General features: G+C 51.1%; 1 protein-coding gene across 1 annotated transcript; it reads left to right on the top strand.

Moving 5' to 3' along the window:
- The first annotated feature begins 1 nt into the window (after window position 1).
- RCHY1 (ring finger and CHY zinc finger domain containing 1) lies at window positions 2–5,589 on the top strand. The gene is made up of 9 exons (XM_032186847.1): window positions 2–64; window positions 155–274; window positions 407–522; window positions 620–698; window positions 1,202–1,246; window positions 1,346–1,404; window positions 2,690–2,716; window positions 2,993–3,113; window positions 4,080–5,589. Exons 1-9 carry the CDS (start codon window positions 2–4, stop codon window positions 4,200–4,202), a joined length of 753 nt encoding a protein of 250 aa, XP_032042738.1. The 3' UTR covers window positions 4,203–5,589.
- Window positions 5,590–11,719: the final 6,130 nt, after the last annotated feature.

The raw sequence follows: 11,719 nt of genomic DNA, 5'->3' as shown, positions 1-11,719 counted from the left end.
CATGGCGGCGGGCGGCGAGCAGGAGGGTGGCTGCGAGCACTACCGGCGGGGCTGCCTGCTCAGGGTCAGCCGGCGGCGGCGGGGTGGGCGCGGGGCCGGGGGGCTCGGGGCCGGGCACTGAGCCCTGAGCCGAGCCGTGCTGTGCTGCTTGCAGGCGCCGTGCTGCGGGAAGCTCTACCCCTGCCGCCTGTGCCACGACGGCGCCGAGGAGCACCGGCTCGACCGCTTCCGCGTGGCCGAGGTGCAGTGCAGCCGCTGCCGCCTGCTGCAGAAGGTGGGCGCCGGGGCGGCATGGCGGGGGCTGGGGCTGGGGCTGGGGCTGGGGCTGGGGCTGGGGGCGGCGGCGCCATCTTGAGCCGCGCACCTCACCCCCGCTCCCCCTCTCCCCGTGTGGCGGCCCCCGCAGGCCCAGCAGCGCTGCGAGGGCTGCCAGAGCCTCTTCGGCGAGTACTACTGCGGCGTGTGCCACCTCTTCGACCGCGACAAGAAGCAGTACCACTGCGACGACTGCGGCATCTGCAGGTGCGCGCCCCTCGGGATCGGCTTCTCGGCTCGGCTCGGGTCGGGGTGGGGTGGGGGGCGGCTGCTGCTGCTGCTGACTTGCCGCTCGTCTCCTCAGGATCGGCCCGAAGGAGGATTTCTTCCACTGCTCGAAATGCAACTTGTGTCTGAGCCTCAGCCTCCGAGGGAAGCACAAGGTGAGCGCGCGGCGGGTTGTGCCTTCCTTTGGGGAACAGCGCGGTTTCGCTGACAGGAGCTGGCTGCCTGGGCTTGGCCCCAGCACACGCAGGCAGCAGGCTCAAGCCTTGCTCTAAGTGCACCTATCCCAAACAACACGCCTCTGGGCTGGCTTCGCCCACAGCTGAAGGAAAACACACATAAGAAACATGCCTTGGTCTCCTTCCACCCCTCTTCTGGAAGTTGCTGCTGAGTGCAGTCCCTGACGGTGTTTAAATCAGAGCTGCTGTCCCTGCTGCAGCACGGGGAGAGCTAGGCAAGGCTTGGGAGCCACTTCCCTGTGTATACTTCTAAGCTGTGTTTTATTATTATTATGCTAAACCACCTGTTAATCTTCAGAACATCAGGCGTAAATGAAAACAATAGTGTTTCATACGTCCTTATCTGTCTCTAGGAATTTCCATGTTTAAACCAATGTAAATAACCGTATAGTAGATTAACCTTTTTCTTTGTCTTCGCAAAGTGCATCGAAAACGTCTCCAGACAGGATTGTCCAATATGTTTGGAGGTGAGCTACTTCTTTTTGACTCTTGCAATTGGATATATTGTTGGCTGTCCTTGAATTTAATACTCTTTTTTCATTTGTCTAATACTTGTCTCAAAACAGGATATTCACACATCCCGTGTTGAAGCTCGCGTTCTGCCATGTGGTCATCTTCTGCACAAGTAAAGCACTGCAAATATTTGAGCATTGGAAATAACCTGCTGCCTACTGTGCACTACTTATTGCAGCGTGCCCAGAGAAGGGCAACGAAGCTGGTGAAGGGCCTGGAGCACGAGTCCTATGAGGAGCAGCTGAGGGAACTGGGGTTGTTTAGTCTGGAGAAGGGGAAGCTCAGGGGAGACCTCATTGCTCTCTACAAATGAAAGGAAAATGTGGGGAGCTGGGAGTCGGCCTTTTCTTGCAGATAACTAGTGATAGGACTAGGGAGAGTGGCCTCAAGTTGTGCCAGGGGAGGTTTGGATCAGAAATGAGACATTTCTGCTCAGCAAGAGCAGTCTGGTGTTGGGACGGGTTGCCCAGGGAGGTGGTGGAGTCACCGTCCCCGGGGGTGTTCAAGGAAAGGTTGGACGTGGTGCTTGGGGACATGGCTTAGTGGGTGACATTGGCGGTAGGGGGATGGTTGGACCAGATGATCTTGGAGGGCTTTTCCAACCATAATTATTCTGTCATTCTGTTCAGCAGCACTACAGGCCTTGTTGATGTACATGCCTGGTTTTTAAGGGAGTCGTGGTAGAGTGGCATTTTATCAGGAAGCACTTTCTTCAGAAAAGATGTCTTCCACAATCCACTGGATCTTGGTGGTGGTGGAGGATTCATTCTGTTATTTTTTTCCTCTGCTAAGTTTCCTTGGGCACATCCAAGGCACTGGAGTACTTTGTTACGCTACAAAGCCTGTCCACTCTATCGGGCTTTTATTAGGTGTCCTTAGAAGGATGATTACAGCAGGGCCACCTGTTTCCCTCCCATCCTCGTAACCTTGAGATAGACACTTTCCCTTCCACATTTTTCTCTGTGTGTACAGTTAATGGCCTTCATGTTTGACAGAGGCCTCTCCAGATTGAATCTTCCCTCAGGTCCCATCTACCTTAAATTTACCTTGTGGTATGTCAGTCTGTTGGTTTTTTTTGTTTTTTTTTGTTTTTTTTAGCAAAATCAACTGACGCAACCCATGACATATTTTTGAATCTGTTCACTCATGTTACTTTAGAAGACCTTAGAATGGAATCACGTGTGCTTTATCTCTGCTTGTCTAGCTAAGTACCAAATGGTTTTGTGGGAGAGCTTTCTTTTCACTTGGACTGAGGATATTTTTAATTTACGGTCTGCGGATAGCTGTGTGCCTTTTCCCTTTGTTCAGTCCAAACGTGTTGGGTTAGTAACCCAGATGTGTTACTGGTCAGTAGCTGCGTTCTTCTTACCAAGCCTCTCATTCTGTTTTCTTTTCAGAACATGTTATGAGGAGATGTTAAAGGAGTAAGTATTTATAAACCTCTCTTGTCTGTGCATGGCTTAATCCAAGCAGATGACTTGAAGGGGCAAAGATCATGGTGCCAGTACTCAGTAATTTCAGGGCAACTCCTAAAGGGAAAAGGGGCTTTTAATTTCCAGCTCTGTTTGCAAGAACTTTCAGTTTGCGGAGTTTCTCTCTGTAGTGTTTCTCTTTGACTTGTATGATCAGAAACTTGACCTTTTGTTGTTCCATGGCCCTTCTCCATCTTCTGAATTAGACTTTTTTCTCTTCTTTGCCAGAGGTTACAGGTGTCCTTTGTGCATGCACTCGGCTTTAGATATGAGGAGGTACTGGCGGCAGCTGGATGATGAAGTAGCACAGACTCCTATGCCCACAGAGTATCAGAACATGATGGTGGAGGTAAGAGACCGGTGCATGCCTCTGCCTTTGGCAGATCTGCATCTCTCCCGTACTGGCGGTAGAGGGCAGTAGGAACTTGTCCTGGATCAGAAGCCAACCTGACTCAGGGAATGATAAAGAACTGTCGTGTGTCAGCTTACGGTGTGATCTATTGGGTTTATAAACAAAGGCACCCTCCGTGCCACTAGCAAAACAAACAAAAGAAAAAAACAACACATAACAACAACATAAAAAAAGAAAATGCCCTAATATCACACAGTGGAGAAATAGCTTGGTCTTTGGAAGTATCTTGCTTTCTTCTGTAGCATTAGGTGCTGTCAAAGCAAAAAGCAGAAATATTTCATTTTTTTATACGTTGGAGCTTCATGTTCCATGTTTTTTTGTTTGTTTGTTTTTTTCTTGCAAAAACACTCAGCTCTTGATTTGTGCAAGGCTGGCAAATACAAATTTCTGTTTCCTTTCAGTTACCTCAGAACTGTGAAATTGGGTGCTGCTTGCTAGTAAGACTGAATTAAACCACTCAGATCATTGATGTTCTGTTTGTGTCTGTTCTGGTTTAGGCAGCACATCTTACTGACTCTCTGAGTCAGAGCATTATGGAAAATCTCCTCACTGCTCGTTTTGAGAAGAGCATTCACTTTGACTTATGTCTTACATAGCAGACAAGCTAATGTTGGTAGCTGTTGTTAATCTGCTCTCGTTTTGACTTGAGGTTTTCTCTGGTGTTCTGCTACATAAAGAGAAGAAGCTAAGGCATGTCTGTCCCTGTAGCTGCAAACTGAGAAGTTAAATCAGCCCTGCCTATTCTGCTGCTGCCCTTAACAAATATTTTTTGAAAATATTTTTGGCATTGTGCCCTGATGGCAAGCCAGTTCTGTAGTTGCTAAAAGCATAGTTGTACTATGTTGCTGAGTGTCCTGTTGATGCTACAGCCTCTCTCTTTCTTCTTCTTTCCTATATACGTAGATCCTTTGTAATGATTGCAATGCCCGCTCTACAGTGCAGTTCCATCTCCTAGGCATGAAGTGTACAAACTGTGAATCGTATAATACTGCCCAAGATGGAAAATGCAAGCAGCCCGCGGAGTAGCGGTGACTAAGATACGTGCTGCATACGGCTGGACACAGAAGACCTTGCTGTGGAAGAGGCTATCTATTAAAAAATAATAATAATAAAATTTCAGTAAAAGTTAACTCAGAGTTGTCACACCGACGGTGAAGATTTTGTGCTGGTGCAAAGGAGTCCTGCAAGCAGCGTCCCCCTCCCTAACACCTGGGGCAGCAGGTGGTTGGGAAGCTCCCTGTCGGGCAGAGCGATAGCAGCGAGGGTCAGTCTCTGGAGGGAGTGGTTTACCCTGCCAGGGAGGAGGAGGCAGCTCGGGAGCATGACCAGTGAGGTGCGGAATGGGAAGCTGCTGTGAGCAGCAGCTGTCGGAGCAGAGCGTGTTCTGGGGCAGCCGAAGGTTGTGAGCGTAGCGCGGGGTGGAGGTATAGCTGTTCTGGCTGCAGCTGCTGGGGGAAATTGGGAGCTTTAAGAGTGGCCTTTTACATAATGCTGACATCTGCAAAGCTTTGCATGAGAACATTTTGTTCTTTGAAATGATGTGTTTGTTCTAGGGCTTCAGAGCCATCGGTGTGAGCGGATGGAGGCTTGCAGAAATTGCATCCCTTTGATTTGTCGATGTGCACACATGCACAGTACAATCTTCATTTTAAAAGCAGCGCTGCTTTGCGTGGGTACACGTGATGAATGGCCTAAAAATCATGCAGGGCTGCCCCTCTCCCAAGGGTCCACCCCACCTGGTGTCTCTTCATGCAGATTCCTTTGCCAGCTGCAGTTACATTCACACAGCTTTTGATCCTCAGTTGTTTTGTTCTCTTACAAAGCGCTTCAGGCAGGCAGGTAGCTGGATGTTTTGCTGGTTAGGTAACATTAAATGGAGCACATACCATTGTCTTGTCAGACTAACATTGGGCTGACTAATCCGTCTGAGCCTGGGCTGTTTGCTAAAGTAACAGCAGTTCAGAGAGGGACTCTAGCACAGGCACCAGGTTTGTGATTTATTATTACTATTTTTTTTATGTGGCATCTTCATTGTGGTCGGAGAAGGTACGGTAGAGAAATGTTTTCTTCTGAAAAACAAAACCTCCCCCCCTTCTATTCTGTGTGATATCCTGCCCGAAGTGTTTTGCAAACCAAGTGTTACAGAAAGCTCTTCGTTTCTGAGAACTTCAGGCTGTGCAGTGTCCCAGTTGCATGAAATGCGCAGGGGAAAGTGACAACAGTTTGTCTTCACAGTACAACTACTCGTCTTTAACTTGCTCTGTTGTAAAGCGACAGACTTGATCTGGCAGTGCCCCGTTATGTCTGAAATATTAGGAATCGGATGATAGCATTACCGTAGCTTGCTTACGTATCTCTTTCTGAAGCACTCTTCTCACTGCTATAAATGTAAAACAATGTCTATTAAAACAAATTATGCCGTGTGCTGTGGTCTTTTACGTGCGTGCATTCTAGAATTCTGGGTAAACCAAGATCCAGTACCCTTCACCTGAGGGTGGTCGGGTAGTTTGGCAGGGGCGTTTCTGCATCGATGAAGTTTTTCACAGGGGAAAGCTGCCTCGCTCTTGCAGGTGGGTGTTTGCAGACAGCAGGCGTTTCACATCTCCGGAGTGGCGCTGCCTGCAGCCTGCCAGGGGAAAACTAAGTGAAATCACCCAGCAGCATCGCGGGAGGCCGCGGCAAGCAGATGTGGAGGGAGCGAGCGTCACCTCCTGAGTCATGGTGACTCCATCAAAACAAGCAGCAGCTGCTGCCAGGCGAGCAGCAAATTAACTGTGCCCTGCTCGGGGGAAATCTGATTAAAATGGAAACAAGAGCGGCTCGTGTCATCTGGCCAGCTGCAGCCGAGTTTGTGCGGGGCTGAGCCTGGTGTCCTTGCTTTCCTGCCCCAATCCTGGCCGTCCCCTCCCCTGTCCAAGCTAGGGTACGAGTGACGCTGTTGGACAACGCAGGTAATCCACGGGGTGGGATTTGGGTGGCGAGGGGAACAGGAGAGAGAGCGTGGAGAAGTGCTTGCGTGCTCAGGGCAGGCAGCATAGCTGGAAACGGAATAAAGAATGAATTCCTCATGCTGGTCAAAACCCAGTGACTGGAGCGAAGAGATATTTCACACCAAGGCAGGCTGCCACAGCAACTTGTCCCGTACACATCTTGAAGGGTTTGTGCTGGTGGGTGAGGAAAGGAGACCACCAGGGCTGGGCTTGCCCAAGCAAACCAGAGGCTGCTGCCTCCACCCATGTGCCTGTGAGAACGGGGACAAGGATGCTTCCACCCTACAGCTGCTGGAGGTGGCTGGAAGCACCAATCCAGCCTTAAGTCATAAAAAATCAACAACACCAAAGAACAGAAAGAATTAACCCTGCAAGCAACTGCCAGGAAGAAACAGATGCAGCAGCTTCTTCATTCACTCAGCGAAATGTGTATTTAAAGAGCTGCAGCACGCCAGGGCTGCTGCTGGCTGAAGGAGATGCAGAGGAAAGGGGGCACCGAATGCAGAGGGCTTGGGCTGGGGCCGAAGGCTGCACCGCCTGCACCGCTACCGGCGAGCGCCGCGCGGGGGAAACGCGGGCTTGTGGCTTGCAAATGTCAAGACTGAATTTCCGTGTGTCTTCCAGCCATTATTTCCATAGTGCTGTGCTCATTACCAGCAAATTGTTTCCTGTTTGTCTCTTTTTTTTTTTTTTTTTCCTCTGCAAAAATTAGGAGGTAAATGAGCTGTCAGTATATCACAGCACGGATGCGAGGCAAGCATCAGGAAGCTCGGTCGCTACGTAGCCTTTGACTGTGTTGCTAAATCTAAAACCGTGCTGGTCAAGTCCACAAGCAGGCAGATTTTATGCTAAATTCTATGCTAATTTTGTCGCAGCTGGAAATATTCCTGTTCGGGTTTCAGTCACAAGACTGGGCTGAAAGAAAACCCTTAGTTCAGCTGAGCGTTGGAGGAGCAGCTCCCTCCCCAGCTGTACGTTTGCATGAGGCTGAGAACGAAAATGATACAGGGGGTGGGCTCCAGCTGACTTTGACCTTTTCCTCTCTTGCTTTTGGTATTTGCTGCTCCTCTAGCGAGGGGTTTCTCTCTTTTTTAAGTCAGGCTGAGCCATAAATATGTTGTATTGGCACTGCTTTTTCCAGCAGGCACCTGCAGCAGCTCAGCGCCAAGGTGGAGGAGGTGAGGTGGAAAGCTGAAAGCTGGGGGAAAGCCCATCTCACACGGCTGCTGCTGGATGATGGGGCCGGGCTAAATTCTCCACCGGAGCTGGCCAGAGCGAGGGGCAGCAGCTGGGAAACCCGATAACAGGAGCTGGACTCCCGCGGTGCGCATCGGGCTTGGCACGGAGCCCTCGCTGCCTCCCGCAGGGCCACGAAGTGCACGGCGCAGCAGAAAATGAATGGCTGGGAGATGAAGATAAATGCAGTGGATAAAGATGGGCAAGGAGCGCATCTGGGACAGCAGGTGCTGCAGAGAGAGCTGCCCTCACCCATGGAGGTGCTGGATGCTGCCCTTTTTGGGGGGCAAGCAGAGCAGAGGCCCGGTGCACATGTGGTGGTGCAAAGCCTGCTTTGTTCCCACAGCCTTGGGTTCGTCCCTTCCTCCTGGAGAAACTGAGGAAAGCAGGGGCAGGGTGATGGGCAAGGGCTTTGCATTGAAGCCCCCCCAGCAGCAATGCCCAAACCCACTGCCCACCACCCGAGCCCAAGCCCCCTCTCTGGTGCACGGCAAGATGAGGAGCGGATGGGCTCGTTGCTGCCTGGTGGGAAAATCTCTGCATTCCAGCAGGCTGTGGATGCAAACAAGGTCAGAGGAGCTATTAATAAAGCCAAGGCTTGCTGAGGAATGCAAAACCCGGGGGGAGGGAGATGGCCCACAAGCAGAGGAGCATGGGGCTGTGGGCTTCTCCTGGAGCTGGCTGCTGGCAGCAACGCTGCCCTGCCTGCACGAAGCCCTCTGCCTTCCTCCCCAGCTGGAACGAGCACAATTAGTGCAGTGCTCCTGGTGCCTTCCTCGGCTGGGCTCTATTTATAGCCGAGCCCTAGCAGAGCCTCTGCCTGTCCAACTTGCAGCAGGGCTGGTGCAGGACCTCTGCACCCTCCCCCGATGGTACGAAAAAAAAAAAAGCTAAAAATAACAACGCACAAATACTTCTCTGACATCCAGGAGCGCAAGTTGGTTGGGCTGGAGGCCAAGGGTTTTTGTTGGAGGTGCTTGTGAGCGGTGAGAGCTGACGGACAGGGCTTCCCTGGACTTCCTCTTGCGTGTCAGCACCAGCGTGCTGCCAGTGGCCGTGCTCACGTGGGGACGGCTTGAGAAATGACCTTTAAAAATGAGTGGCAGCTGGGGATGACAGCACTCCGGTGGCACATGCTAGACGGGCTGTGGGAAAAAGTTGGTGAGGCATGGTCCTTGTGTTGTGAATTTTCTAGTGTTTTGTTTTTTTGTTTTGTTTTGTTTTGTTTTTGCGGGGGGTAGGAGTTAAAGTAACAGATGCTGGAGCTGTAGATCATTTAGCTATGAGTTGTAGAGATCGTTTTGGTGGCTGAACTTGATGGTCCTGACGGTCTTTTCCAACCCAGGTGATTCTATGCTTCTACACGTGGCAAAGTCGAGCCCTTCTCCCCAGGGAAGGCGAGGCAGGAGACCTGGAGCAGGACCGTGGCCTCGGCAGTGCTGCAGCCACGCTGTGCCACCAGCCCGGGGAACATGCTGTGCTGGGTGCAGCTATGCAAGCTATGTTTTCTAATAAATAAAGTATCCCAGAGATGGGGGAATCTGGCCAAAAAGGGGGAGGGGAGGAGCTTTTGGAACAATCAGGAGGCTACCGCTCTTTTCTGTAAATAAAGCAAGCTTGTGGCATAGATATCCTGCTTCATTTATTTATTTGGGGGTGGGGGGGGAGGGCAGGGAGGCTTTTTAACAAGCTTTTATGTTTAGTTTTGTCTTTTTCCCCCTTTGCATTGCCATCGTGCTGTGGGAGGAGGGAGATCCTTGGGAAAGCTGGAAGGACGGGGAGGGGTATGGGGCATCACGGCGGAGGCAGGCGGCGCTGGAGGCCCCGGCCTCTGCAGCAGCCCCTTGCAGAGGCTGTTCCCTGTGATGCACTCCCATCATCGAGTGCTTCTGCTGTTTCAGCCCAGGCCCCAGTAGGTGTACAGCACCCTGGACGTGTCAGGTCACAGCCCCAGCTGCCTCCTCCAGGGAACCTTGCAGGGTTTGGCTGTGCGGAGCTGCTCTGGCAAGGCCAGAGGAAATGAAATAACGCGAAGACGGTAATTACCTTCCCTGTACATCATCACCAAATCGAATCAATGCGGTCGCTGTTGAGTCATTTCTTTTATAGGGCCTTTATAACTGCGTGTAAAATATATATGAACATCTGAGTTAATGGGAGTCATTGGCGTGCCCGGTGGAAGCTCTGGGAGAGCTCTGGGCTTTACCTATGGACAGATGCGATAACTTGCAGCTACCTTTTCTTTGAAAAGAGGTGAATTTGACATCCTTGCACGGGCTGTTCAAGATGCCTCATGCAGCCCTTGCTTTTCCAAAGGGTGGGCAGAACAGGGACCCCAAAAGCCTTCATCCCAGAGCTGGGGGCACTCCACCATCATCACCACATCCTCCTTTGATAAGTGGACCCATCGGATGGCAAAGCTTGCTGTTAGCCCACTGCTTGTACCATCCCTCCGCCTGCTTTCTGGCGGGTGTAGCAGGCTGAGGTTGAGCTGGAACACCTGCCCTTCAGGAGGTGGCCACCATCACCACACTGTGGTCCTGCAGTGCAGGTGGGTCTCCAGGCCCACGTCACCCAAGGTTTTTCACCAGCAGCACTGTTCCAGTTTGCTGCACCTGCTTCTGGTTTGGGTTTCTATCGATGCTACTGTTATTATTACTGCAAGGTGGTTTAGAGGCATGCAATATGCCTGGATGTATAGAGCCCAAGCTTGTGGCTAAAAGAAAAAACTATTTTAAGAAAATACAGGGCAGTAGTAATGAATGATATCCAAAGAGCAAGTCAGTGGTCCCTCTGTATCAGGGGTCAGAAATGTGCCATACTCATTGTTATGTACCCACCCCCTGAGCTGGAAGATGGTGACAGGGAGTGAGATGAAGCACCTCTAACCCAGTGGGAAACTGCAGGTGACCTACTACAACTTTTGAATGTTCACAAGCCTATGGGGCCAGATGGGATTTATCCATGAGTGCTGGTGGAAGCCACTTTCAATAATTTACCAGCAGTCTGGGCTAACTGGGGAGGTCCCAGCTGACTGGAGGTTGGCAAAAGTGACACCCATCTACAAGAAGGGCAGGAAGGAGGCCAGGGGAAAGCTGTCAGTCTGACCTTGGTGCTGGGGAAGGTTGTGAAGCACATCGTCCTGAGCACCATCACACCACATATATGGGACAGCCGAGTGATCAGACACAACTAGCATGGGTTTGTGAAAGACAGGTCCTGCCTGACTAACCTGATCTCTTTCTGTGACAAGATGACCCGCTTAGGAGGTGAGGGAGAGCCTGTGGATGTTGCCTACCTGCATTTCGGCAAAGCATTTGAGGCCATTCCCCACAGCTTTCCCCAGGAGGAACTGGCTGCTCATGGTCTGGCTCACTGTTTAGTCCAGAGAAGAGGGGGCTGAGGGGAGACCTCACTGTGCTCCACAACCTGAAAGGAGGCTGCAGGAAGGAGGGTGACAGTGTTTTCTCAGGTGACAACTGGACACAAGGAAATGTCCTTGGTGTCCTCTCCCCTCCCTTCCCCAGCCTCCCCAAGCAGCTCGCCGGGGCCGATCGGGGATGCCGCAGGCTGCCCTTGTGCTTTCGGTCACAACCTGAAGCGAAACCATAAAACTTCTGTTCCACAATGTCTCTGCAGGAAACGATAACTCGGTGGCTGAGAAAGCTCCCTCGAGACATCTGTTTTCATCCGCGCATTGGTTTTTCACATCCTGACACGACGTGAGCAGGTTTTATCTCACACTGGCTGCTTTGCAAGCGTCCCCTCATCCTCAGGGCTGCTGGGGAAAAAGAAGGGAACCCTCATATTAAATACTGGGGAGCTTCAGCATCCCAGGAGGTATTTTGGTTTTCCACAGGTGGCCTCAGGTTCTGCCCCCTATCACTCGGTATGGGAAAGGAGTGCTCCCTCCTGGGGTATGCCTGCTAGGATGTATTTAAGCCCATAAACATAAGCCCAGAAGAGTCCTGGGGCCCACTGAAGCGTCATCAGTATAAGTAAATATATTATGTAAGAATAATAAAAGGAAATACAAGAAGAGAGATACCCTATCATAAAACTTGCCCTGTATATGCTGAAAACTTGTCTTTCCTCAGCTGGATAGGTGTGAAGGTGCTGTTATCAGTGCGTTTTTCTCCCATTAACCTGGTTTGTCCTAGAGCTGGCATGCTCCACCAAGGAGCCATAGGATTGACATGGACCCATTTCCCACCAGCCACAACAATGCTGGAAAAAGCAATATATGGGCAGTGCCCTCCCTGCACTGGTTGTGGTTTTAATTATCACATTTTCCTCTTCGCCCCTTGGTCATTCCCA

Source organism: Aythya fuligula, chromosome 4, assembly GCF_009819795.1.
Source record: "Aythya fuligula isolate bAytFul2 chromosome 4, bAytFul2.pri, whole genome shotgun sequence".
Taxonomy (NCBI): Eukaryota; Metazoa; Chordata; class Aves; order Anseriformes; family Anatidae; genus Aythya; species Aythya fuligula.
The sequence above is the reverse complement of the archived record's forward strand: the minus strand, read 5'-3'. Positions and strand labels throughout refer to the sequence as shown.

Bases quoted from the DNA above. Each gene is read 5' to 3' on its own strand.
- RCHY1 (XM_032186847.1), top strand. From the start codon at position 2: ATGGCGGCGGGCGGCGAGCAGGAGGGTGGCTGCGAGCACTACCGGCGG. The intron at 1,247-1,345 runs GTGAGCTACTTC...GTCTCAAAACAG, and splicing joins ATTGTCCAATATGTTTGGAG to GATATTCACACATCCCGTGT. The intron at 2,717-2,992 runs GTAAGTATTTAT...CTTCTTTGCCAG, and splicing joins TATGAGGAGATGTTAAAGGA to AGGTTACAGGTGTCCTTTGT.